Source organism: Bubalus kerabau, chromosome 18 (assembly GCF_029407905.1).
Source record: "Bubalus kerabau isolate K-KA32 ecotype Philippines breed swamp buffalo chromosome 18, PCC_UOA_SB_1v2, whole genome shotgun sequence".
Classification (NCBI taxonomy): domain Eukaryota; kingdom Metazoa; phylum Chordata; class Mammalia; order Artiodactyla; family Bovidae; genus Bubalus; species Bubalus kerabau.
In genome coordinates, this window is record NC_073641.1 from 12171350 (window position 1) to 12196797 (window position 25448).

The window sequence follows — 25448 nt, forward strand, 5'->3', positions numbered from 1 at the left end:
ACGTGAGGACAGAGGATTCAGGCGATATGTACACAAGTCAAGGAAGGCCAAAGACAGCCAGCCAAAAGCATCCGAAGCTGGAAGGCTTCCCCTATACGCTTCAAGGGAGCTTGGTCATGCTGACACCCTGATTGCAACTTCTAGCCTGCAGAACTGTGAGACAACACACTTCTGTGTTAAGCTTGTGGTACGTGGTTAAGGCAGGCAGCCTAAGGAAACCAACAGCGGCCTTGACTTTGAATTCCTGCAAGTAGTGGGGGAGGGGTCACCCGAGCATTATGACCTACAAGCTTTCAATGACTTTCCACTTTACTTTCTGATAATGGAAAATATTTTCAAGAACATGCCCAGTCAACTCAGGAATGCCAGCAAAGTCAACAATAAAGGGCACACACAAAACAACGGGTAACTGAAATTTTAATAAACCTACGTATTTACATAAAAACTGCAAAAATCAACATTACAACATGGGTTTTCAAAGATTAACATTTACAATTATGGTAAAACATATAGTTTCACAAGTTAAATTTCCCTGACACTTCATTTCAGTATGAATCTAACTCTTTATAGTTTATCAAAGTGGTATTATTTCATCTTTTTTTTTTTAAAGCATAGGTGTTTTTCTTAAGTGAAATGTTAACATGGGACCCCAGTATATAAAACAGAAAGTGAAGCTGTTCTAGTTCATTAGAAGGGTTTCAGAGGGGGCCTCACACTTTCCTCAGTATCACCTCTTAAGACTCGTAGCACCCTAAGCATTGTCTGAGAACTGAGGACTGAAAATATTAACAATATACACTAAATGGGATTTCACTGACAAAGAAGAACTAGAAAGCTTATTCGGTAACCAGTTTGTTTTTCCACATGCTTTTCTTTGGTTTTATCACCTTAGAAAATTCCTCAAGTATTAATTATTTGAATGGCAGCTATAAGAAGCAAACATTATATTTCTGATTTGTTGCATTCTCCCACCTGGTCTCCTTTTTTCTAAACATTTTTGCTGCTCCTTAATTTTATCTTTCCAAAGCATTAGTTTTATGTCTTACTACTTCTTACTTACTTCCTACTACTTCCTTACTACTACTTACTTACGTCTTTCTCACCAGGAGAAGGAAATGGCAACCATTCCAGTATTCTTGCCTGGAGAATTCCATGGACAGAAGAGCCCGGTAGGCTACAGTCCATGGGGTCAAAAGAGTCAGGCCCAACTTAGTGACTTGTACTTCTATACCTGGGAAATTATCTATAAGATAGATGCTGCCGAATAGGGTCCAATAACAATGATTTTTTAAAAAACATTTTTAAGGCAGTCTCTTGTTCACATTAACAAAAATAAAACATTTCTCATGAATAAAGCCTTAAAGTCAAGCTAATTCTTGGGATGATGAAGCATTCCAATAAAGCGAAGGGAGGTTCTAAGTAAGATGTAACATCGCGGGGCCTTAGGATGGACGTCTAAACAGGACAGAAAAAGAAACAGTAAAAGCTCAGTCTTTCCATTTGAGGTTTAGAGGAATGGCTGGGCTGTGGGAACATGAAGGTGTGTACACAGTGACGTTGATTAAAGAAAGGTAAGAAGGTTGCACTGGACCCCAGCGGGCACAGGGCCACAGGGAAGCAACGTGTGTAAGAGTTATTTATAGGCCATGGCCTTGGGTTAGCTGGCTGGACTTGCTCATTAAGGTCCTTACTTTGAGACTTACTCTGGGTAGATTATTCACTCCACAAACACGTCTGTATTTCACAAACACTGGTGCAATGCTTAGAGTGTGCTCCAAGTGCTCACAAAAGTAACTCATTTAATCCTCATAACAACCCTGTGAGGTAGGTACTATAATTTGCCCCATTGTACAGATGAGGAAATGGACACAGGCAGGTTAAGCAACTTGCCCACGGTCATAAGGCTTGAAAATGTTGATCTCGGATTCAAACCCCTTTCAAGGGAAGAAATGACATCTTTGGCTAGGATGAGACATTTGTCCTAAGAAGTCCCAGGAACCGGCCTAAGTAAAAAAGGAAAGAGCAGCACCAGAACTGATGACTTCACTCGATCGCCACCACAAGGACACAATATCCGAATCAATTCGAACAACATAAATATCACTTGCACACAGATGAGTCCAGAATTTCTTCCACTCTCAGTAAAGGCCCTTAGTAAAATTGAATTTGTTTTGAAATGTCTGAAATGCAATTGCAAACTGTCTTAACGTGACATACCAGCTAAACCAACCAGAAGCCTATTCATGAGGCATTTGCTTCTCTATCACAGACACCAGCATAAAAAAGATAGTAAATAAATATTAAGCATGATATAAAAAAGTGGCTTCAAATAAGTTTTAAGAATAATCCTGTACATCCCAATTCATTACTTTATCATATTCTTGAATCTTTTGCTTTATGTGAGAAAGTTTATTCTTCAGATAATCACAGCGTTCTTTTTTTTCTAGAAATGTAGGATCCTGGAAAAGAAACATAGCTGTTATCCCAGCCGCTGGCTTCCTCAGTGAAAACCATAGAAACACACATTATCACCCAGAAAATGGCCTTTCATAGCAGATTTCAAAATCTGCCCAACTAGAATAATAGGAAGTTCTCTACATGTACTTCAGTAGATTTTATTTTTTAGAACAGCTTTTGGTTCACAGCAAAATTGAGTCAGAAGTAGGGAGCTGATGTGCCCTTAACTTGAGTAGTTTAGAATACATTAAAGAGTAAACCATGGATTACTAAAAGCACTCCCCAGCCTCTACTGATTTGTGCAATTAAGTTAGGGATGGAATTAGAAACCTCTAGAAGAACTTAAATCTGTGAATGAATGTGGGTGAAGAGCTCCGTCAGGGGGCTCATTTCCCTGGGTTCCTAAAGCAGGCACAGCAGAGTGTATTCAGGACAGAGAGGACAGAGGGCGCCCAGCAGCCACCCGCGGTTCCTAACAAGTAGCATCTTAAGAATCACAAAACAAGAACTACATTAGCTTCAACAATCTGAAGTCTGTCAGCCGACACCACTGTACCTGGATAAGGCTACACCATAAGAAGGAAATGGTTTTACTCACATTCCTTTTTTTCTTAAGCTCTTGGTGGATTCTTGAAATTCTCTCATGTTCCTAAAAATAATATATCATATACGTGAATGAAAATATTTGCAGTTACTCAGATCCTATCTCAAGAGGACTTCCCTGGTGGTCTAGTGGTTAAGAATCTGCCTACCAATGCAGGGGGACATGGGTTTGATCCCTGGTCTGGGAAGATCCCACATGCCGCAAAGAGCAACTAAGCCCACCTGCCACAACTACTGAGCCTCAGTGCTGTAACTACTGAAGCCCGGTGCCCTAGAGCCCGCGCTCTGCAACAAGAGAAGCCACTGAAATGAGAAGCCTGGGCATCGCAACTAGAGAGTAAGCCCCCGCTTGCTGGAACTAGAGAAAGCCCGCAGGCAACAACCAAGATCCAGCACAGCAAGGGGAAAAAAAAAAGAATGTCTCAGTAGTACACTGGCCACTGAGTACTGAGTACACACTGGAGATGAATAAGCCTGGCTGGCAGACTCCTGCCCATGCAAAGTTCAGCCTGAGGACCAGAGGCTGTCTTTTGTGATACAATTAATATCTCCACTTTGGATAAGGCCTGGAGGAGACACCGAGACTAACTGCGGCCCTGTCGTTTGGCTACTTACTTGCCAAGCCGTGGTAAAAACCAGAGGAAATGAGTATTGTCGACACCCTGTGGGATTATCATTGGAGGACTCAGTCTCTCTGTGCCTGCTGTAATCAGGACCCTGCCACCCCACCAACTACAGACCCACCTGCCTGAGCCCTGTTCACTCATACAAAGCCTACAAACCTGAGACCACCGGGCCTGGGCTTCGAGACTACACAAGACGGTTGGGTTTCTAACATCTGTCTGCCAACCAGCCTGCTATTCCCAGCCTGCGCTGACCTAGATGCTTTGTGCCTGCTCCTTCCCTTCTAAACTTGGTCACCCTTCTTGGAACTGTGGACCTTGTCTGTTCACCAGACGGTACTAACTGATCCTGGGCCTGCCTTCTGTGCTGGACTCCTCATGGTTCCCGGTACAGGTGTCTCTTAGCCAACACCTTTCCATCACTCCAAGCCTGGGAAAATGTCACTACTCTACACATTTGGCTTGCAGAGCTCATAATTATAACTCATTTAAATGTATGTGTAAAAGTCTGGTCAAAACAAAGATGCCCAACTAACAGAGGTCTCAGGAGAAGACTATACATATCTACATATAAAATATGCATGTGTGTGCTAAGTTGCTTCAGTCGTGTCCAACTCTTTGCAAACCTATGGACTGTAGCCCTCCAGGCTCCTCTGTCCATGGGATTCTCCAGGCAAGAATACTGGAGTGGGTTGCCATGCCCTCCTCCAGGGGATCTTCCTGACCCAGGGGTTGAAGTTGTGACTCTTATGTCTCCTCCTTTGGCAGGCGGGTTCTTTACCACTAGCGCCACCAGGGAAGCCCCATATAATATGGATATAGACTCTATATACATACATTTGACATTTATTAAAAAAAATGCTGTATGAGTTTTAAAAATTTCAATGACACAAGTGGTAGATTAGATTAATACATTCTTTTTATAAAGGATAAATGTTCCTTTACATGTGTGTGTTCCTTTACACACAAATGTGCATAGCAGCATTATTTATAATAGCCCAAACATGGAAACAATCCACTGTCCATTGTCTGATAAATGGATAAAGAAATTCATACAAAGGAATATTATTATTCCACCATAAAAAATAATGAAATATTGATTTCTGACCCAACACTGATGAACCTTGAAAACATGAGGCTAAACAAAAGAAGCCAGACATTCGAGGCCAATTCCCAGGTGCCGCAGGGGTAAAGGATCTGCCAGTGCAGGAGATGCGCATTTGATCCCTGGGTTGGGAAGAGCCCCTGGAGGAGGAAATGGCAACCACTTCAGCAAACTTGCCTGAAAAATTCTGCGGACAGAGGAGCCTGGTGGGCTACAGTCCATGGGGTTGCAAAGAGTTGGACACAACTGAGTGCCAGAGCATGCACACACTTATATTACTGCATTTACACGAAGTGTTCAAAATAAGCAAATTCATACAGACAGAAAGCATTAGTAGTTGTCAGTGGTTGGAGAGAGGGGAAATGGGGAATTAGTACTAAGGGGTATATTTTTTTTAGGAGGGGTAATAAAAATGTTCTGGAATTAGAGTGGTAATGGTTATACAACTTTGTGAATATATTAAAGCCAACCAGGGAGTTTCCTGACAGTCCAGTGGTTAGGACTCTGGGCTTACACTGCTGAGGGAGTGGGTTCAATCCCTGATCAGGGAAACTGGGATCTCACAGGTTGTATGGCATAGCCAAAAAACCCCACAAAAACCCAAAACAAACAAACAAAAAAATACGAAACCACTGAATTGACACTTAAAAGCAATGAATTTATGTTATGTGAATTATATTTCAATGAAAGAAATGCATGTCAGGTAAAAAAATGCCATTGATTATGAGGGCATCCTGATTTCCCAGATATTAAAATGTGAAAAAGACAAAACATTGGAGAAAAAGCATGAGTCTTCTATGACTGCCGTGTCCACCTTGGTTTTCCTTTCTGCCATAGCCACGGTCATCGGTCTGCAGCACGGGCCCTGCAGCTCACATGTGCGGCCTCAGGTCCACTTTCCACCCTTACCCGCTGTGCTCTCTGGGCCTGGGGTGCTAGCTGCTCAGCTGTGACTTACCCTGGAGATGCACGGCCACTGGCGGCTCCTCTACACTCCGTCCACCATTTGTGAATAAACCCTCCTCAAATTATCTTAGTTTGAGTGTGCTGTCTGTCTCCTTTGGGACCCTAATTGACTCAGTGTGTACCTTAGGCAAATTTATATTTTACTTAAGTAGGAAAATAAAATGCAGTTTAACAATTGAAAGCAAAAGACATTAAATGATATATTTTGAATTGTCACCCTGAAGATCTCAAGTGACTTCCCCAGACAGCAGATGTATACGGTTATGCCTCCTCTACATTTTGGACAAAGTCAGAATTCATCCTTCCTCTATCAGAACTCTGCCCCAACAGTGCAGGCCCTCACCTGCTGGTTTTCTGAACGATGTGGCAATCTGCTCATCACGGCATCCAGCTCATCAAACTTCCTCAGGATGGCCTGGACTTCTGCAGAGAGCTCTTTGTACTCTGCAAACTGGTCCTGGAACACAGCTTTATAGCGTTCTCGCTCATCACTTGTCTGAATCATAGGGTATTTCCTGAGGAAAAAAAATACACCAAAGTTGAAGCGTGGCCAAGATGGTGGAGTAGGAAGATCCTGAGCTCACCTCCTTCTATGGCCACAGCAAAATTACAACTATTTATAGAGCAACTATTGCTGAGAGAGACCAGAAGACTAGCAGACGATATCTTCTACAACTAAAGATGTTTACTAAAGAAGCAACCACAACAAGATGGGTAGGAGGGCAGAGATACAGTAAAGTCAAGACCCATACCCCTGGATGGGAAGCCCACAAACGGGAGGCTAACCACAACTGCAGAAGGTCTGCTCAAGGAGTGAGGTGTCTGAGCCCCACGCTGGGCTCTTCTGCACTGGGAAGACAAGGCCCCAGACAATTTGGTGTTGAAGGTCAGCAAGCCTTACTTTCAGGAGACTCTGAGGCCTGTGGCAAATAGTCTCTACCCTCAAAAGATGCACACAAAATCTCACACGCTCCGGGATCCAGAGCAGAAGCAGTTATTTGAAAGACATCTGGGTCAGACCCACCGCTGATCCTGGAGAGCCTCCCAGAGAGGCAAGAGGCAACTGGAACTCGCCCTGAGGACACAGACACTGACAGCAGCTATTCTGTGGAGCTTGTTCTACCACGAGCGCCATTCTGGAACCCTCCCTCTGGCTTACTGGTGCAGGGACCAGGCCCTGCCCACCAGCCTGTGAGCACAGTACTGGGATGCCCAGCCCACCAGCTTGTGAGCACAGTACTGGGATGCCCAGCCCACCAGCCTGTGAGCACAGTGCTGGGATGCCCTGCCCACCAGCCTGTGAGCACCAGTGCTGGGATGCCCTGCCCACCAGCCTGTGAGCACCAGTACTGGGATGCCCAGCCCACAGCCTGTGAGCACCAGTACTGGGATGCCTCAGGCCCAGCAGCTAGCCAGGTGGGGTCACAGTACCACTCACTAGGGGGCCAGGTGGGCCTGTCGACCAGAAGACCAACACTAGCTCTGGGACCCCTCGACCCTATAGCCAGAGACCCCAGGACCCAGCTCTGCCTACCTGTGGGCCAGCACTCGCCCCAGCACCTGGCCCTACTAGTGGGCGCACACCAACTCCAGGACCCTGGAACCTGGCGCCACCCCACCAGCTGGCTGGCACTACCCTTGGGATCCCTTGGGCCCCAGCTTTCCCATCAACAGGCTGAAGTCACGGGACTAACCCTCCCCCCAACCCCTGCCGCAAGCTTTCACCTGGCCAGACCCTGGCATACCCACCAACATGAGAAGATCAAGCTCAGTTCTGAGACACTTTGGGCCCCAAAGCAGCTGCCCTGGGACCGGATACCAGCTTTGAGACACCCTGGACTCCACAGCCAGCCATGCCAGGAACTGGCCTCACTCAAGCAGGCTGACCCTAGATCTGGGCTCCCCAGGCCTGCAACCACCAACCCTGGAAACCAGCTCTGCCCACCTGTGGACCAACACTAGCCTCAGGACCCCCCAGGACTTCACAGGCATCAACCTTATGACCCAGCTCCACCCACCAGAGGCCAGCAACCTCCTCACAAGGCTGGGCCTGGCAGCAGGACTGGGAGGCAGCCACGCCGAGCAGACATCCGCGGTAGGCAGCCTGCCGTCACAGCAGGGCCCATGCAGCCCTCACAGGGGACACCGTTAGAGCGTGCAGCTCTGCTGACGAGAAGGGAGTGCGCCACGGGGACACACGGGGCATCTTCTACAAAAAGCCATACTTCAAGGCCAAGAAACAAAACTGCCAACCAACACACAGAAATGAAAACAGCAAATTAGGCAAAATGAAGCCACAGCAAATTACGTTCCAAATGAAGAAACAAGGTAAAACTCCAGAAAACCAAGTAAAGTGGAAATAAGCAAACTACCTGATTATACTTATAAAGATGTTCAAAGAACTCAGGAGAAGAGTGTATGAGCAGGGTGAGAAGTTAGAAGGTTTAAACAAAGAGTGAAAAAATAAAAAGGACACCAAGCTCAGCTGAAGAATACAATAACTGAAATGAAAAGTCTACCGAAAAGGAGGCAATAGTAGATAAGATGATACACAGCCACAGATCAGCAAACTGGAAGACAGAGCAATGGAAATCACTCACTTGAGCCAAAAAAAGATTTAACAAAAATATGTGAGAACACTTTAGGAGACCTCTGGGGCAACATCATGAACACTGACATTCACATTATAGGGGTCCCAGGAGGACAGACAGAAAAAGGGACAGAGAAAATATTTAGACACATTAATAGCTAAAAACTTCCCTAGCCTGGGCAGCAAAGGAAAAGCAACAATTTATCACAAGGGAACTGGCATAAAGGCTATCACATGACATTTCAGTAGAAACTCTGTAGGCCAGAAGGGAGTGATAGAATATATTCAACGTGATGATAGGGGAACATCTACAACCAAGAAATACTCTACCTGGTAAGGCTTTCATTCAGATATCATGGAGAGATCAAAAATTTACAGACAAAAACAAAAAACAAACAAACAAAAAATTTTACGGACAAGCAGAAGATAAGATTTAGTACCACCAAACTAGCTTTACAAGAAATGTTAAAGGAACTTCTTTAAGTAGAAAAGACCATTAACTAGAAACCTGAAAATTAAAAAAAGAAAAATCTTATTGGTAAAGGCAAATATACAGTAAAGGTAGTAAATCAGCCCTGTACAAAGCTGCTGCTGCTGCTGCTGCTAAGTCGCTTCAGTCTTGTCCGACTCTGCGACCCCATAGACGGCAGCCCACCAGGCTCCGCCATCCCTGGGATTCTCCAGGCAAGAACACTGGAGTGGGCTGCCATTTCTTTCTCCAATGCATGAAAGTGAAAAGTGAAAGTGAAGTTGCTCAGTCGTGTCTGACTCTGTGTGACCCCATGGACTGCAGCCTACCAGGCTCCTCCATCCGTGGGATTTTCCAGGCAAGAGTACTGGAGTGGGGTGCCATTGCCTTCTCGGTGTACAAAGCTAGTGAAAGTGAAATCACTCAGTTGCGACCGACTCTTTTCGACCTCATGGACTGTAGCCTACCAGACCTCTGTCCATGGGATTTTCTAGCAAAGGGTACTGGAGTAGGTTTCCATTTCCTTCTCCAGGGGATCTTCCCAACCCAGGAATCGAACCCGGGTCTCCTGCACTGCAGACAGACTCTTTACCCTCTGAGCCACCAGGGAAGCCCGTATAAAGCTAGTAGGAAGGTTAAAAGACAAAAGCCATAAAACCATCTATGTCACCTATAAGTAGTGGTTGCCAGAGAGGAGAGAGGTGGGGGAAAAAAAGAAATTGGTAAAGCAGATTAACAGGTAAAAACTTTCAGCTGCAAAATAAATGAGTCACAGGTACGACATGTCCAGTGCAGCGAGTATAATCAATAACTATGTAGTATCTTTGTTTGATGACAGATGATAACAGACTTATCCTGGGGATGATTTTGAAAAGTATAGAAATACTGTATCATTATGTTGTATACCAGGAACTAACATACTGTTGTAGGTCAATTATGCTTCAAAAACAAACTCACAGAAAAAGAGATCAGATCTGTGGTTACCAGAGGCAGGGGTAGGGGAAGAGGAAGTTTAGGGAGAGAAAATTGGATGAAGGTCATCAAAACCTATGAACTTTCAGCTATGAGATAAACAAGTATCAGAGACGCAATGTACAACATGATAAACACAATTAACACTGCTGTATGTTATATATGAAAATTATTAAAAGAGCAAATCCTAAGAGTTCTCATCACAAGAAAAAAATTTTTTCCTTTCTTTCATTTTGTATCTATATGAGATGATGGCTGTTCACTAAACCTACTGTGATGAACATTTTATGATGCATGTAAGTTCATGATTTCATTACACTGTACACACTAAACATAAACAGAGCTGTAGGTCACTTATATCTCAAAATTGGAAGAAAAGGAAATCAAAGTGATAACTTTTTCATTAAAACAAGAGGAACAGGAAATCAGCTTATTACCTTATTTCTCAGTGACCATACTGTACCTTCAGTTCAATATACTACCTCTCAGGAAACAAACAACTGTTCAAATATAATTGACTTTAAGCAGAGTATTAACTTGAAGACGAACAGAAAAATGAAATTCCAAATGGAACCTCGCTATCTCTACCTTGAAGAAAGGCAGATACTCACGCCACGTAGTCTGGCATCACGATGGGTTTTGGGATGTGGCCCGGGGGAATAGGTCCACTCAGAAGTTCAGGTTTCATTTTTGTTGCTCTCAGTTCTTTAAAATTAACTTCTTGGTCTCTCTGTCTCTCACAACTGGTGGCCATGTCACACTACAGTTAGAGGGGAAAAGAGGATTTATTTATAAACAGAGCAAAAAAAACTCAACTTCATTCTTAGAGGAATAAAGACCCAGCACAGTCAAAAATAAATAAATAATAATAATTTAAAAATCTAGTCTCATTAAAAAAAAAAAAAGGAATAGAGTGCTTGGGGGCCCCACTGGGCAGTGCCCAGAATACCAAGCAGGCTGGAGAGGCTGGTGGATTCCAGGAGAGGGGTTTCCACATTACAAATAAAGGAGTAAAGTTCAGAGTCAGTGAATTCAAGGTCTCACAGCTATGAAGTGAAAAGCAACAATGAAAACCCAGGCCTTTCTAGTTAAGACTAAGCTCTCACTGCTGAAAGCCCAGGTCCTGTGAGTTGCATGGCACAGCCAAGGAAAAAAAAAAAACCTAAAGCCCCTCAAAAACAGTACTTTTTGACTTTTGGGTTCTTTAAATGAATAAAAGGAGGAAATCAGTTTACTTAAATGTATATCGTGTCCGACTCTTTGCGACCCCATGGACTGTAGCCTATCAGGCTCCTCCGTCCATGGGATTTTCCAGGCAAGAGTGCTGGAGTGGATTGCCATTTCCTTCTCCAGGGGATCTTCCGAACCCAGGTCTCCCGCATTGCAGGCAGACACTTTACCGTCTGAGCCACCAGGGAAGCCCTGGTGTTCTTAAATGTGTATCACTCAATCCTAAAGTTCCCTGAAGTTCTGGTTGTGGTGCTATGCTTGTTGCTCAGTCGTGTCCAACTCTTTGCGACCCCATGGACTGTAACTCACCAGGCTCCTCTGCCCATGGGGATTCTCCAGGCAATAACACTGGAGTGGGTTGCCATTTCCTACTCCAGGGTATCTTCCCAATCCAGGGATCAAACTCAGCTCTCCCACATCGTGGGCGTATTCTTTAATTACTGAGCTACCAGGGAAGCCCAAGTAGCATGCTAGAAACGAGGCTGTGATGGGCGGAGGTGGGCAAAGGCACACTGCTTTCCGTGACATAGAAGAAAACTCCCTCCACGCCTCCGGTCTTCAGTCCCTGCTTGCTGAATAAAACTCCATCAACTAATTGAGAGTGGCTGGGGAGGGACCCTAGTCTATTGAAATCAAAATATAAAACAGGAATTTAAAACCTTGCTCTTTACCTGGTCAGGCAGCTTTGCAAATCCTTTGTTTCCTGATTTCTCTATCTCTCAGAGGCTGCATTTGAGGTCTCATTTAACATTAGCTCACGCTAAAAACCTCCAACTGTTAACTCACCAAATAGTGCAGCCCATGGATAAGCCCAGCTTAGATGTGGAGGCTGCTGACTTGCCCTGGGGGAGGGCTACCGAGAGGGGAAGCCTGCACCCGGGCAGGTGGAAGGGGAACCAGGGCTCCTCCGCAGAAACGATGCCCAGCTACGGACCCAAACAGCAGGAACGCGAGTGGAGAGCAGAAAACCCAGAGGAAACGGGATCAAACAAGACTATTTTAGGAAACATATTCTGAGGTTAGCATCTGTTGCACTTTGTTCCTCGATGGTCAGAAGGCCACTTCTTCATCCTACTGAATTCTTTAATGCTTAATCTTGAAAATCCAACATGGTATTAAAATCAGTGGAAATTTTTTGGCTTAAGTAAGTGAATTTCCATTTCACGGCATCCCTTTCTAGCTTCTAAATATTTAACAACCTGTTTTCCCCCACAGCTGCCTGAGAAGTGTCCAGGGAGCACACTGACCCTCTTGGTCAGCAGCGCTGGGGCAGGCTCAGATTGCGTGGTCAAAATCACGAATTCTACCCAGGTAGTCACATTGGACAGGAGAGTCCATGTGAGGCTCCCCCCTCAGTCAGTCAGTCAGTTCAGTCGCTCAGTCATTTCTGACTCTTTGCAACCCTGTGAATCGCAGCACGCCAGGCCTCCCTGTCCATCACCAACTCCTGGAGCTTGCTCAAACTCATGTCCATCCAACCATCTCATCCTCTGTAGTCCCCTTCTCCTCACGCCTTCAATCTTTCCCAGCCTCAGGATCTTTGCCAGTGAGTCGGTTCTTCGCATCAGGTGGCCAAAGTATCGGAGTTTCAGTTTCACCATCAGTCCTTCCAATGAATATTCAGGACTGATTTCCTTTATGATGGACTGGTTGGATCTCCTTGCAGCCCAATGGGACTCTCAAGAATCTGCTCCAACACCACACTTCAAAAGCATCAATTCTTCGGCGCTCAGCTTTCTTTATAGTCCAACTCTCACATCCATACATGACTACTGAAAAAACCATAGCTTTGACTAGACGGACCTTTGTTGGCAAAGTAATGTGTCTGCTTTTGAATATGCTATCTAGGTTGGTCGTAGCTTTTCTTCCAAGGAGCAAGTGTCTTTTAATTTCATGGGTGCAGTCACCAAGTTTTTTCAAGCCAAAGCTATTCATTTTCCTTACTTGCCCGTCCCTAATTCCAAGATTCACCTTTTAATATAAAAAGGAGTTCTAAGAAATCATATTTCCACACAGACTATCTCACCTGCTTTACATTTTTCCCCCTGTTTTTATGCTCTTAACATTTTCTTTCACTCTTTTTGGGTGAACCACACTGATATCAATTCAGAAAATCTCCTGGGGAAAAAAATCTAGAACTAGACATGACACAAAAATGAAAACCTCTTCAGGCTTTCACTGAAAGGAAGTTAATTGGGCTCCAGCCCTAGGACACACCACTCTCAAACAGTACTCCAGATTACGAACACATGGCCCCAGATTTCATGACCTTTCTCTGCATCTAGCAAAAACTAGTCTTGTCACAGAAAAGCTTTGCTGTGAGGCAAGAGAAAGCAATTAAGCCTGGGGTAAGTAACGTTATGGATACAATTACTAAGCTTTTCAAATAAAAAATGGGCTGGAGGAATACATTGTCAAGTTAGAAATGGGGAGAGTCAGACATGTGTTTCAGGGTGCTCTTGTTCAATTTCTGACTGTCCCTCCCTGTAAGTGTATTTGATGTCATGATGCACAGACCCCAATCCCAAACCCACACTATTGCTTTTTATGCCCAGATTAGATTAGAAAAAATTATTTATTTATTTGGCTGCATCAGATCTTAGTTGCAGCATGTGGGGTCTAGTTCTCTGACCAGGGATTGAACCCAGACCCCCTGCATTGGGAATGTGGAGTCTTAGCCACTGGACCACCAGGGAACTTCTCCAGGTTAGATTTTGACTTTTCTAGTTAAGAAATCTGCTCACCACTTAAGGACTTAGAACTTCTTTCTGTAGAAATGATGATCCATTTAGCTTACTCTGATCGTTAGTCGCTGAGTTAGTCACAAGTCTAACTGAAATGTATATCCTGACGCAATTAATGTTGAATAAATAAATGAACATTTAAAATGAACTAAAACACAAGAGAATCAGGAAGTTAAAACAAAGTACAATTAAAAAACAACCAAAATGCAACCCCCTCCCCCCGTACAAAGCAGTATTGCTCTAATTCTATGAACAATGTTTAAACTGTAGAGGTTTGTAACATTAGGTCCACACTGTCCTGTGAGAAACTCTTCAATATACTATAGATCAGCTATTAATACCAGTCTCACTTATCCCCATGTGTGGTCAGTCAGGACTGGTCAGATATCCCTTGATTTCTAAAGATTTACGGATCTCCAAGAAAACCACAGCAAGGCTCAGCTGTAATTCAGATGACTTCATATATGAGTCAATCATTTAATGCAACTGACCCTTTAAAAACCATGACTAATTACAGATCCTCAAAGTTGCTTTGATCAATGAATAATGTTGAACTTGAGATACTATCATTCATAAATTGATTTCCCGAGATGACACAGAAACACAAATCTGTGAGTTATTTAGTTTTGTACTTCTTGCTCGCTTGCTCTCACACTCACACACAATCACTCCACTAATCTTTTGTCTGTGTTTTTCACTAGATTTGTAAGCCCCTGGGAAATGGAGATAGTGTTCCTTGTTGTATCCATGTCACGGGCCTACAACCTGTCACGTGTTTGTTCAATGAATGAATTAATAATGACACCGATGTTTTAATCATGATTGCTGAGACAGGCTGTTGCTCATCCACTTAATAACGTCCTTATTTCAGCATGAATAAGATGTTTTCAAATAGTATTAATATTTGTATGTTACAACATAATTGAGAACAAAGTGAAAAAGAACCTCATCAAAGGTATTTTCAAAATGAATGCATTTAACAAAAAAGAACTTAAGGAAATTAGCAACCCAATTAAAAAAAACTGGACAAGATATAAACAGACAGTTAATAGGGAAGAAAATGCAAACATATGAAAAAGGCTCAACCTCACTCCTGATAAGAGAAATGCAAATTTCTACATTAGTGATATTTTTCACCTACCAGGTTGACAGATGTTAACAAATTTCCTAACACTGTGTGGTGAGGGTGTGAGGAAGCCTGTAGTGTGTTGGGGATAGAAATTGGTAGACCTTCTATTGGGCAATCTGGCAGTCAAACCAAAAATGTACATGCCTTTTGATCCAGAAACTCTCTTCTCAGAATTTCAGTGTTCTTGCACATATATGAAAGGAAGTCCGTATAAGTATGTAGTCGTATGTATAAGGTTATTCACTGTAGCATTATTTTTAATAGTGAGAGGCTAGAAACAACTTATATGTTAATATCTGACTAAATGAATTACAGTCTAACCATAAAATGCAATACTCCGTAGTTGGAAACCAAGAATGCAGAAGTTTTCTATGTACTAATAAGGAAAAAATCTTAGAAATACATCGTTAAGAGAAAAAAATAAGGGATATAACAGTAGGTATGGTATGCTACCACTTGTGTAAAAGAAGGAGTAAAGCAAATAGATATCTATCTAACACACTTCTGAAAGCACATATAGGATACTGGTAACACTGGTAGCCCCCACGGGAGAGCTGGGGAGCCACCATACAGGGATGAGAGAAGACTTTGTGAGACAGCCTTCTGCATTTTGAATTAAGGGAATACACTTCCTTTTTAAAGAAACAAACAAATCCAAAGGTTGGGTTCTTATCTTTTTGCTTAGAAATAATGCCCAGGGACTTTCCTAGTGGTCCAATGATTAGGACTCCATGCTTCCACTATAGGGGCATGGGTTCAGTTTCTAGTCCAGGAACTAAAATACCGCATCCCATGTGGCCTCCCCCGCCTCCAAAAAAAAGGAAAAAAATAATGCCCAATATCTTAAAAAAAAGAACTTTTCAATGAGGTAAAATTATGATTGAAATATATTACATTATTCTATATATACAATAATTATAATAACAGCATCTCAGTTAATCCTCTCAAGCAAACTTGTGAGGTAGAAATTATTAGTATCTCAATTTTACAGATTAAGAAACTGAGGCCTGGGAAGGCAAGCACCTTGTCTACCGTCACAGTCAGTAAACTGTGGAATGGGGATTTCTTTCTCAACACGACAAAATTTGGCATCTGAAAGCAGCATGACAAGAATAGGAAAGAATGGAGAAGAACTGAAGACACTGAAAAAACTGGGGGAGAATCGCCTTCATTAAAAAAAAAACAAACAAACAAATATATAATAAGAACCAACTGTGTTCACTTGCAGACGCTTTCAGCTAACAAAACTAAAAGATGCTACAAATAGCCCTGTCTGATTTGGCCCTCTTAGTATTAGAAAAAAGATAAAAAGTCCTATTACAAACTTACTGCAATAGACACACTTTTACAGACAGGTAATCTACAAACAGACAAGAGAGAAAACTGGCAAATCCAGAGATAAAACAGGACGTGGACTTGGTTCTTACCACTTTCCTTTTCGATGGTAACGATGGCTCACTTATCTGGAACAGAAAGAGTTGAAACGACTTTTTAGAGGTGCGCGAAGCTACTGAGCAAATAGTGTTGTCCCTTTGTACTGATAGCCCAATTTCAATTTTATAGATACTGCTTCTCTACAGATGGATTCCTGACTCTCCTGGCCACACTTTGGTGGACCAGTGGAGAATCCGAGGAGGAGAAATAATTGTGACTCCCTGTCAATCAGGAGCAGAGAACAGAGCTGCCAATAAGGAGATGGTGGCGACGATTATGGAGTTGCCTTGAACTACCTAGAGATTTTATTTATTCTTGATTCCCACTGCCTCACACAATTAAAGAGTTTGGAATGGTTACATTATTAATTTTATAATTAAAAAAGCTACACGCCAGTATGTCTTAACATTTAGGAAGTTACAGCAACACAAACAGGCATCATTCAAGTTTAATCAACCATTATGCAAACTCTTATAAAAACAAGCTTCTGTTAAGAAAAGGAAAAGAAATAACAGAATTATATGAGTGACAGCCATAATAACATAGAATTTGAAGTGATAGTAACTCCATTATTATTAAATTACATAAAATTATAAGGATGTGTTTCACTATCTGATTTCACACTGATTAGAATTTAAAATTCTGTACTTTGCATACACAGATGTAAAACTTAAAAATATGCTTACAATACTGAGATAAATTTATAAACTCCAAGAAAAGTGGGTTTCAGATTTCATTACAGATTTAAATGAGCACTTTGCTCTTGCAACTGAACAATTATGCTTTTTATTAAGTCTTACCATACTAAGGAATCAAGATTGTTCTTAATGATGGGCCATTTACTTTACTGAATATGTTGTTGTTCTTCTTTATAGAAATTCAATAGCTGTGTGTTCTCTTACATATTGGACAGACAATAGTGCAACCAACGAACTATATATTACCTTACACATCTGGGGTCTGCTTGCGACCTTACATAACAGTGACACGCCAGAGTGGGTTATCTGGGCAGAGCGTGTCAGATACAGAGTGAGGCCTTTGGAACTTCAGACCATTAAAAACAACAACGACAGCTTTGTTTTGAGAACTATAGGTATTTAAGGAGGGAGCTAATAGCAGAAAGAAAGAACAAAGATGGTGAAATCCCTTACCTCCTGCTGCTCAGTGTATTCCCTGTGTCTCCGAGCCGCCTCGTGCCTCCACAACTTTAGGCAAACCAAAGCACCGATGAGATAAACAATCATGGTGACAAAGAGGAAGATCATGGCTGCGATCTGCCCTCCTTCCACCCGGCAGAATCCTGCGTTCACTGGCGTGTTAAATAACGGATAGTAGCAGAGTCCCCCTCGGTTGGTATCATTCACATAGACTATGGCTGCGGCCATGTACAAAATGAACAAGGAGACATTGATTCCAAATTCAGTGAGGGGCCACCAATTTGAGTCCAAGAGGATGGTCCGATAATACATGGACATGCCAAGCACCAGGATGATGATGGTGGTCACCCAGGCCAAGCCAGCAACCACAAGGACAAAGGCAGTTTTGGGGCCACTGTAGTAATAGCCCCCATAGGTACTGCCCAGGCCACCCATGCCTCCTATGCCGTAGGGCTGTGAATACCCAAACATGTTATACCATTCGCTGTCCTTGTGAATGTACGCTGTGACACAAGCGAAAACGCCGGCCCCCAGCAGCAGCTCGGCCACCCCCAGGATCCGCAGCAGGCCTGCCCACGACTTCATGTAGGAATACCTAAGGTGATACTCCTCTACCTTCTCGCTGTAGGTTCGGGCTGTGTGCGTGTGTCGGCCTAGGGATCCATAGGGATCGTGAGGAAACATGGCCTCAGTCTCTTTCTGGGAATGCCAGCTGCCTTCGAACCCGCCGTGAGGATCTTTGCAGGAATTTGGGGGTGAACGATGGTTTGATCTTGTGGGCGAGGCTGGAGGTGAACACTCCACTCCATCGGAGATGTATCTGATGTCTGACACTGGCTTATCCCACTCCGGGTCCTTTTTCTTCCCTCTGAAGAACTTCTTCCAGGACTCAGGGACAAAGCGTCTTACAGGCTTGAGATCCGGCGCTATGGCCGGTTCCTCTGTGTCACTTGAGTAGAATTCTGGGCCGAAGGGCGGCTGTAATGGGAGAGGGGGTGGTGGCAATGGATCAGCGCTCACGGCCAGCTCACTGTCTCGAAGAGTCTGGAAGGTTCTTATGGTGCCATCTGGATAGTCTGAGTCCCTTGGGACCTCATCATAGTGTCTGTCCTGATTCCTGGATCTTCTGTCACTGGACGACATTTGTGATGTTCACACCTGGAGTCAGGATTAAAGTTATCTCTTATGCTTAGTTATGTACCCTTCAATGATGCTGGTTTTAGTCACTTAGTAGCAAATGATCATATTCAGGAAACCAATATGATCATATCTAATCATCATGATATAGAAAATGACAAAGCAAATACATACATTTTATTTTATTATTTTTGTGTGTAATAAAGTTTTATTAAAGTATAAAGGAGATAGGGAAAGCTTCTGACATAGACATCAGAAGGGGGCAGAAAGAATACCTGCCTGCCAGTCTTTAGCTGGATGTTATATAGTTACTAAGTAAAAGTAAAAAGTCGCTCAGTCATGTCCAGGCTCCTCTGTCCATGGGATTCTCCAGGCAAGGATACTGGAGTGGGTTGCCATTTCCTTCTCCAAAATACATACATTTTAAACATGTGTAACAATTATGTTAACCAGGGATACAGAACCATTCTATGAGATTTAAGGGCAATTAAAATCTTAAACCTTTAGGGATTACAACATTTATAAGTCAAATTTACCTACGAGCCCTATAAACAACAAAATGTAAAAAACCAAAAATGAGACTAAATTTTAATGCAGGGTGTTCACACATTCCAAGCAGAGTCCTTTCCTCAAATATCTAAATAAACATATTTAAGAGTTTGAGCATACGAAACTTGATGGGTCAGCAAATACTCACTTTCATTAACTCAAGTCTGTTTTGGAACAGCCCACGAGAATCAGTCTGGTAAACACATGGAGTGGAGAGCCCCTTTCCTTCCTAACTCGGGAAGTCACGTTTTGGGAGTCACTTCTTCCACTCTAATGGCATAACGCTTGGTACTAGAAAATTGACTTCTAAGAGCCACAGCAATGCCCATGGACATCACTCTTTCCAGAGCAATTATTTAAAGGTGATTTGCTGTGCTCGCTTCGGCAGCACATATACTAAAATTGGAACGATACAGAGAAGATTAGCATGGCCCCTGCACAAGGATGACACGCAAATTCGTGAAGCGTTCCATATTTTTAAAATGGGCCAAAGAACTAAATAGACATTTCTCCAAAGAAGACATACAGATGGCTAACAAACACATGAAAAGATGCTCAACATCACTCATTATCAGAGAAATGCAAATCAAAACCACTATGAGGTACCATTTCACACCAGTCAGAATGGCTGCGATCCAAAAGTCTACAAGTAATAAATGCTGGAGAGGGTGTGGAGAAAAAGGAACCCTCTTACACTGTTGGTGGGAATGCAAACTAGTACAGCCACTATGGAGAAGAGTGTGGAGATTCCTTAAAAAACTGGAAATAGAACTGCCTTATGATCCAGCAATCCTACTGCTGGGCATACACACTGAGAAAACCAGAAGGGACAGAGACACGTGTACCCCAATGTTCATCGCAGCACTGTTTATAATAGCCAGGACATGGAAGCAACCTAGATGTCCATCAGCAGATGAATGGATAAGAAAGCTGTGGTACATATACACAATGGAGTATTACTCAGCCATTAAAAAGAATACATTTGAATCAGTTCTAATGAGGTGGATGAAACTGGAGCCTATTATACAGAGTGAAGTAAGCCAGAAAGAAAAACACCAATACAGTATACTAACGCATATACATGGAATTTAGAAAGATGGTAACAATAACCCTGTGTATGAGACAGCAAAAGAGATACTGATGTATAGAATAGTCTTATGGACTCTGAGAGAGAGGGGGAGGGTGGGAAGATTTGGGAGAATGGCATTGAAACATGTAAAATATCATGTATGAAATGAGTTGCCAGTCCAGGTTCGATGCACGATACTGGATGCTTGGGGCTGGTGCACTGGGACGACCCAGAGGGATGGAATGGGGAGGGAGGAGGGAGGAGGGTTCAGGATGGGGAACACATGTATACCTGTGACGGATTCATTTTGATATTTGGCAAAACTAATACAATTATGTAAAGTTTAAAAAGAAAATAAAATAAAAAAAAATAAAGGTGATTTGCTGCAGCCATGGAAAGACTCATAAAGTATCTCAGAAGACTTGCCTGGTGGTCAGTGATTAAGAATTTGCATGGCAGTGCAGGGGACATGCTTTCAATCCCTGGTCTGTGAAGATTCCATCTGCCTCGGGGCTACGAAGCCTGTGGACCACAACTACTGCGCCCAAAGCTTTAACCCTGTGAGCCGCAACTACTGAGCCCAAGCGCCTAGAGCCCGTGCTCTGCAGTAAGTCACACACCGTTAACTAGAGAGTAGCCCCTGTTCACTGCAACCAGAGAAAGCCTGTGCGTAGCAACAAAGACCCAATGCAGCCATAAATAAATAAAAAATCTTTTTAGAAGGTACTGTCTCTTTGCAACCCCATGGATATACAGTCCATGGAATTCTCCAGGCCAGAATATTGGAGTAGGTAGCCTTTCCCTTTTCCAGGGCATCTTCCCAACCCAGGGATCAAACCCAGGTCTCCTGCCATTGCAGGTGGATTATTTACCAGCTGAGCCACAAAGGAAGCCCAAAAAGCTATCTTGCTAAACTAAGTTGCTTCAGTCGTGTCCGACTCTGTGCGACCCCACGGATGGCAGCCCACCAGGCTCCCCCGTCCCTGGGATTCTCCAGGCAAGAACACTGGAGTGGGTTGCCATGTCCTTCTCCAATGCAGGAAAGTGAAAAGTGAAAGTGAAGTCGCCCAGTCGTGTTAGAGAGTATTTAGTCCATCTGAAAAATAGAAAATATCTATAACTTTTTATCAAATTTGATGATTTCCTTCAAGAAATCAATGACCTGAACACATATGCAAAAAGGAAACTATTTGCTATTATAACTACTACGTTTAAGGTACAATGCTTTTCTCCCTCAAACTGCTCATGAGTATTTATTGAAGGCTCCCTGGGCGCATGGTATTGTACTTGGCACTGTAAAGATCTCAGAATTAAAGCTGGTAATCCCACCTTTACGATGTTGAACAATTTAGAAATTCCTAAGGTTTTGTTTTTACTTTGTCAAACAGAGATCTAATCACTCAAACAATTCTTTACCAAGTACCTGTCACACACAAGGTTTCCTGAAGATGTATCGGTGAAAAAGGTTGACGGAAATCCTTGCCTCCATGCAGCTTAAATTCTGGGGGTGGGGAGCAGGGATGACAGATGATAGATAAGGCAAGTGAACGAGATGCCAACGAACAAAGTTGGGAAAGAGGGTAAGAAGTGCAGTGTAGATAGGATGCTATAATTTTACATAGAGTGGCCAGGGAATTCTTCAGAGAGAACAAGACATCTGAATATAGAAACGAAGGAGATGAGAGAAGATGCCAGGCAGGTATCAGGGGAAGTGCTTCAGGCAGCTGGAACAGCTAGCGTAAAAGCCTTAAAGTGGGAGTGCCTAGCATTGTTGAGGCATGGAGGCAGCAACAGCATGAGAGGGTGCGTAGCAGAATTGAGGCTGTCTGAATCCTTAGGACTTAAAAATCATTAGAAAGGATTCAGGCTTCTATTGGGAGTGACATGAGAAGCCACTGGAAAATTTCAGTAGAGGTCTGACATGATGTTACTATTTTTTTAAACAGGATCACTCTGGATGCTGTGTTAATAGTACATTCCAGGAGAAAAGAGTGAAAAGAGGGAGACCGGCTAGGAGGTCACTGAAATACAGTTGACCCTTGACCAACACAGGAGGAGTTGGTAAGGTGTAGTTGTGATTCCAAACCCAGGGATTCAACCAACTGCAAACCACTCAGTTCTGTATAAATATTTATTGGGGAAGAAAAAAAAAAAAGTAACTCAGTGGACCCTCACAGTTCAAAGCTGTGTTGTTCAAGGGTCAACTGTACTCCAGTGGGCCATGGTGGTGGCAACAAAGATAGCAAGAAGAGGTCAAACTCTCTGTACAGGGAATTAAAATTTTTAATAAAGAAACTTCCAAACAATAAAAAGTGGAAAGAATAGTATTACAAGTCCTTATGCGCCCATTAGCAACCTTCAATAATTATCAACTTATCAATACTGTTTCATCTATACCTTCCCCCTTATTCATCAACAGATTAAAGCAAATCCCAGACATCAGATCATTTTATCTACAACATTTCTACACTGTCCAGCTTAGTCCTTGGAGGAGCAGCCTAAAGAGAGTCTAAGATACCTGTTAAAAGTTCAGGCAAAGCTAACAAGTAGGTAGGCTGCCCACTGAAGGGTATATACTACCACAGACTAAATACAATCACCTGGGTATTGAGTGGAGCTGGAGAGGTCTAAATTCTGGGGTCTAAATTCTAAAGGGGCACTCCAATTTTAAAGAATTAACTGTGAGTCCCAACATGGTGCCCAATGAAAAGTAGGAGAAAAAATTTAGTATAGAAAATAATTTATATAAATGATAGCAATTAGCAGTATTTTTTGGTCCTTTATCTCTTTATCTGTTGTCTAAAAGTACTTAAATTCTACGAATGCGTAGTACTAGTATAATTCTTGAAATACATTTTCCTAAAAAAAGTAGCGGCAAAAGCACAACAAATAACTTTAACAAGTTTTACATATCCTTCAATGTCTTTGATATACAGGCATTTAAGGGATACCAGTTTGGCGAATGGAGAAGGCAATGGCAACCCACTCCAGTACTCTTGCCTGGCAAATCCCATGGACCGAGAAACCTGGTAGGCTGCAGTCCATGGGGTCGCTAGGAGTCGGACACGACTGAGCGACTTCACTTTCACTTTTCACTTTCATGCATTGGAGAAGGAAATGGCAACCCACTCCAGTGTTCTTGCCTGGAGAATCCCAGGGACGGGGGAGCCTGGTGGGTTGCCCTCTCTGGGGTCGCACAGAGTCAGACATGACTGAAGCGACTCAGCAGCAGTAGCAGCAGCAGCAGTTTGGCAAAAGGAAATGGCAATCCACTCCAGTATTACTGCCTGGAAAATCCCATGGACAGAGGAGCCTGGTAGGCTATAGTCCATGGGGTCGCAAAGAGTCAGACACGACTGAGCGACTTCACTCACTCATAATGGATCTAATTCATGCTCACTTCTAATGGCATCACCGATTCAATGGACATGAGTTTCAGCAAACTAAGAGATAGTGAAGAACAGGCAGGGCTACCTACATGGGGATGCAAAGAGTGCGACGCGACTTAAGAGACTGAACAACAGAAAGACTTGTGAAAAGTAGCTTATTTGAATTAGAACACCTTGGTGGTGGTTTGGTTAAGTCGCTAAGACGTGTCCGACTCTTGTGGCCCCATGGACTGTAGCCCGCCAGGCTCCTCTGTTTCTGCGATTCTTCAGGCAAGAATACTGGAGTGGGTTGCCATTTCCTTCTCCAGGGGATCTTTCCGATCCAGGAAACGAACCCGGGTCTCCCGCATTGCAGGCATATTCTTTACTGACTGAGCTACAAGGGAAGCCTAAGATCACCTTAAAAAGTCAAAATTCCAAATTTTGAAGAAATGTGTAATAGCAAATTATGTGATTTTAGAAGGATCCAGTCAGTTGTATTTTTACATTTCTATATCTGGATACCCCTAGCGTCTTTCAGGGACTCATAGAGAGTCCAGTTAGAATCAGCACGCTGAGGCAGGGCGAATTTTTGTTTTGTTCAAGCCCCGGGGCCCTGACTTCTTTCGGTCTGCACACACCATAGCGGTGATTAGAAGAAACGGTCTCCCCAGGAAAGTGTTACAGGAATCCAGTTGGTCACCTTTACACCACAGAATCACCCTTAACTGGCTTTTAAAGTTACGCTGGGCCCCAGACACAGGCAGATTTCACACACTACTGGTTTCCAGTGGAAAGGGAACTGCGCTTTGAACCGGGAAAAGTTGCAAGCATCCTTGTCGGGGTCTCTGCCCAGGCCGCGGCTCGTCGCTCCGTCCCCCCCGCCTCCCCGCCCCACCTATTCGTTCGGTCTTTAACTCTGCACCCCCAGGTACGCGTCTCCGAGTCGGAGTGAAAAGGCAATTTCAGTCTTTCAAGATTCCGGCCCAAAGCGGCCGGAACTAAGCTGGGCCGGACCAGCCCAGGTCGGAATAGCCCTGCGCCCGGAAGCACCGCGGCTTCCCGGCCGGGGGTGGGGCGCGTCTCGCCCGGCACCTGTGTCCGCCGCGTGAAACCTGGCTGGCCGAGGGGCCCTCCTGCTTCCCAGGCCCCAGCTCTCCCCCGGGCCCGCAACCCTTACCGCGCCGGCGGCCGGCCTCGGCCGAAGGTAGTGGCGGGCGGCGCAGCAAGCGCGCGCGCCCAGGACGCTCCGAGGGGCCCACCCCCGACCCCGACGCGCACCTGCCTGGGGTCCGCCGGCCCCTCCCCGCCCGCGTCCCGGTCACGTGGGCCCCACCCCTTGGGCCCAGCTCACCTGAGCGGCCACCTGCCAAAGCGCCCTCGCCTCCCGCGGCTCCGAAACCCAGTTCGGGCTCCTGGGGCGGGGCCGGGCCGAGCTTCGCCCCGCCCGGCTTCGTCAGGCCCAGACTCCCGCCTGGGGCTTGGGCGGGTCGGTGTCCCCCACCCCCGCCAACCACACCTTACAGCAATAGCTTCGGATCAGGCTCCGCTGGGAGAGCTCTGGAAAGGTCTTTAAAAGAAAAGAAAGTGAAGTCGCTCAGTCGTGTCCGACTGTTGGTGACCCCATGGACTGTAGCCTACCAGGCTCCTCCGTCTATGAGATTTTCCAGGCAAGAATACTGGAGTGGGTTGCCATTGGATTAAACCCTCCGGAGAGTGTTCTTCGCAAGCTTGCTATTCCCTTCCTTCCCTATTTTTGAAAAAGTTTGGCACTGGATGAAGGAGACTTGTGTCCTATGTCCAATGATACATGGCAGACAGTGCATATTAGGAAACATTGAAATAC

The 25448-nt window shown here is 44.0% G+C and overlaps 1 protein-coding gene and 1 non-coding gene across 3 annotated transcripts; one reads left to right on the forward strand and one right to left on the reverse strand.

Moving 5' to 3' along the window:
* Window positions 1-400: 400 nt before the first annotated feature.
* Window positions 401-25320, reverse strand: MARVELD2 (MARVEL domain containing 2). Of its 2 annotated transcripts, none has more exons than XM_055555126.1 (7): window positions 24957-25320; window positions 17474-18637; window positions 16316-16351; window positions 10397-10545; window positions 6098-6269; window positions 3056-3106; window positions 401-2459 (listed from the first exon to the last, which is right to left on the reverse strand). In XM_055555126.1, the coding sequence occupies exons 2-7, from the start codon at window positions 18620-18622 to the stop codon at window positions 2337-2339; spliced, it is 1680 nt and encodes a 559-aa protein (XP_055411101.1). In that variant the 5' UTR covers window positions 18623-18637; window positions 24957-25320; the 3' UTR covers window positions 401-2336. The 2 variants fall into 2 exon arrangements, with proteins under 2 accessions (XP_055411101.1, XP_055411100.1); XM_055555125.1 differs by lacking the exon at window positions 24957-25320 and adding an exon at window positions 24783-24910.
* Window positions 19538-19644, forward strand: LOC129633469 (U6 spliceosomal RNA). The gene has a single exon (XR_008705054.1). It is a non-coding gene; the product is annotated as a U6 spliceosomal RNA (small nuclear RNA).
* Window positions 25321-25448: the final 128 nt, after the last annotated feature.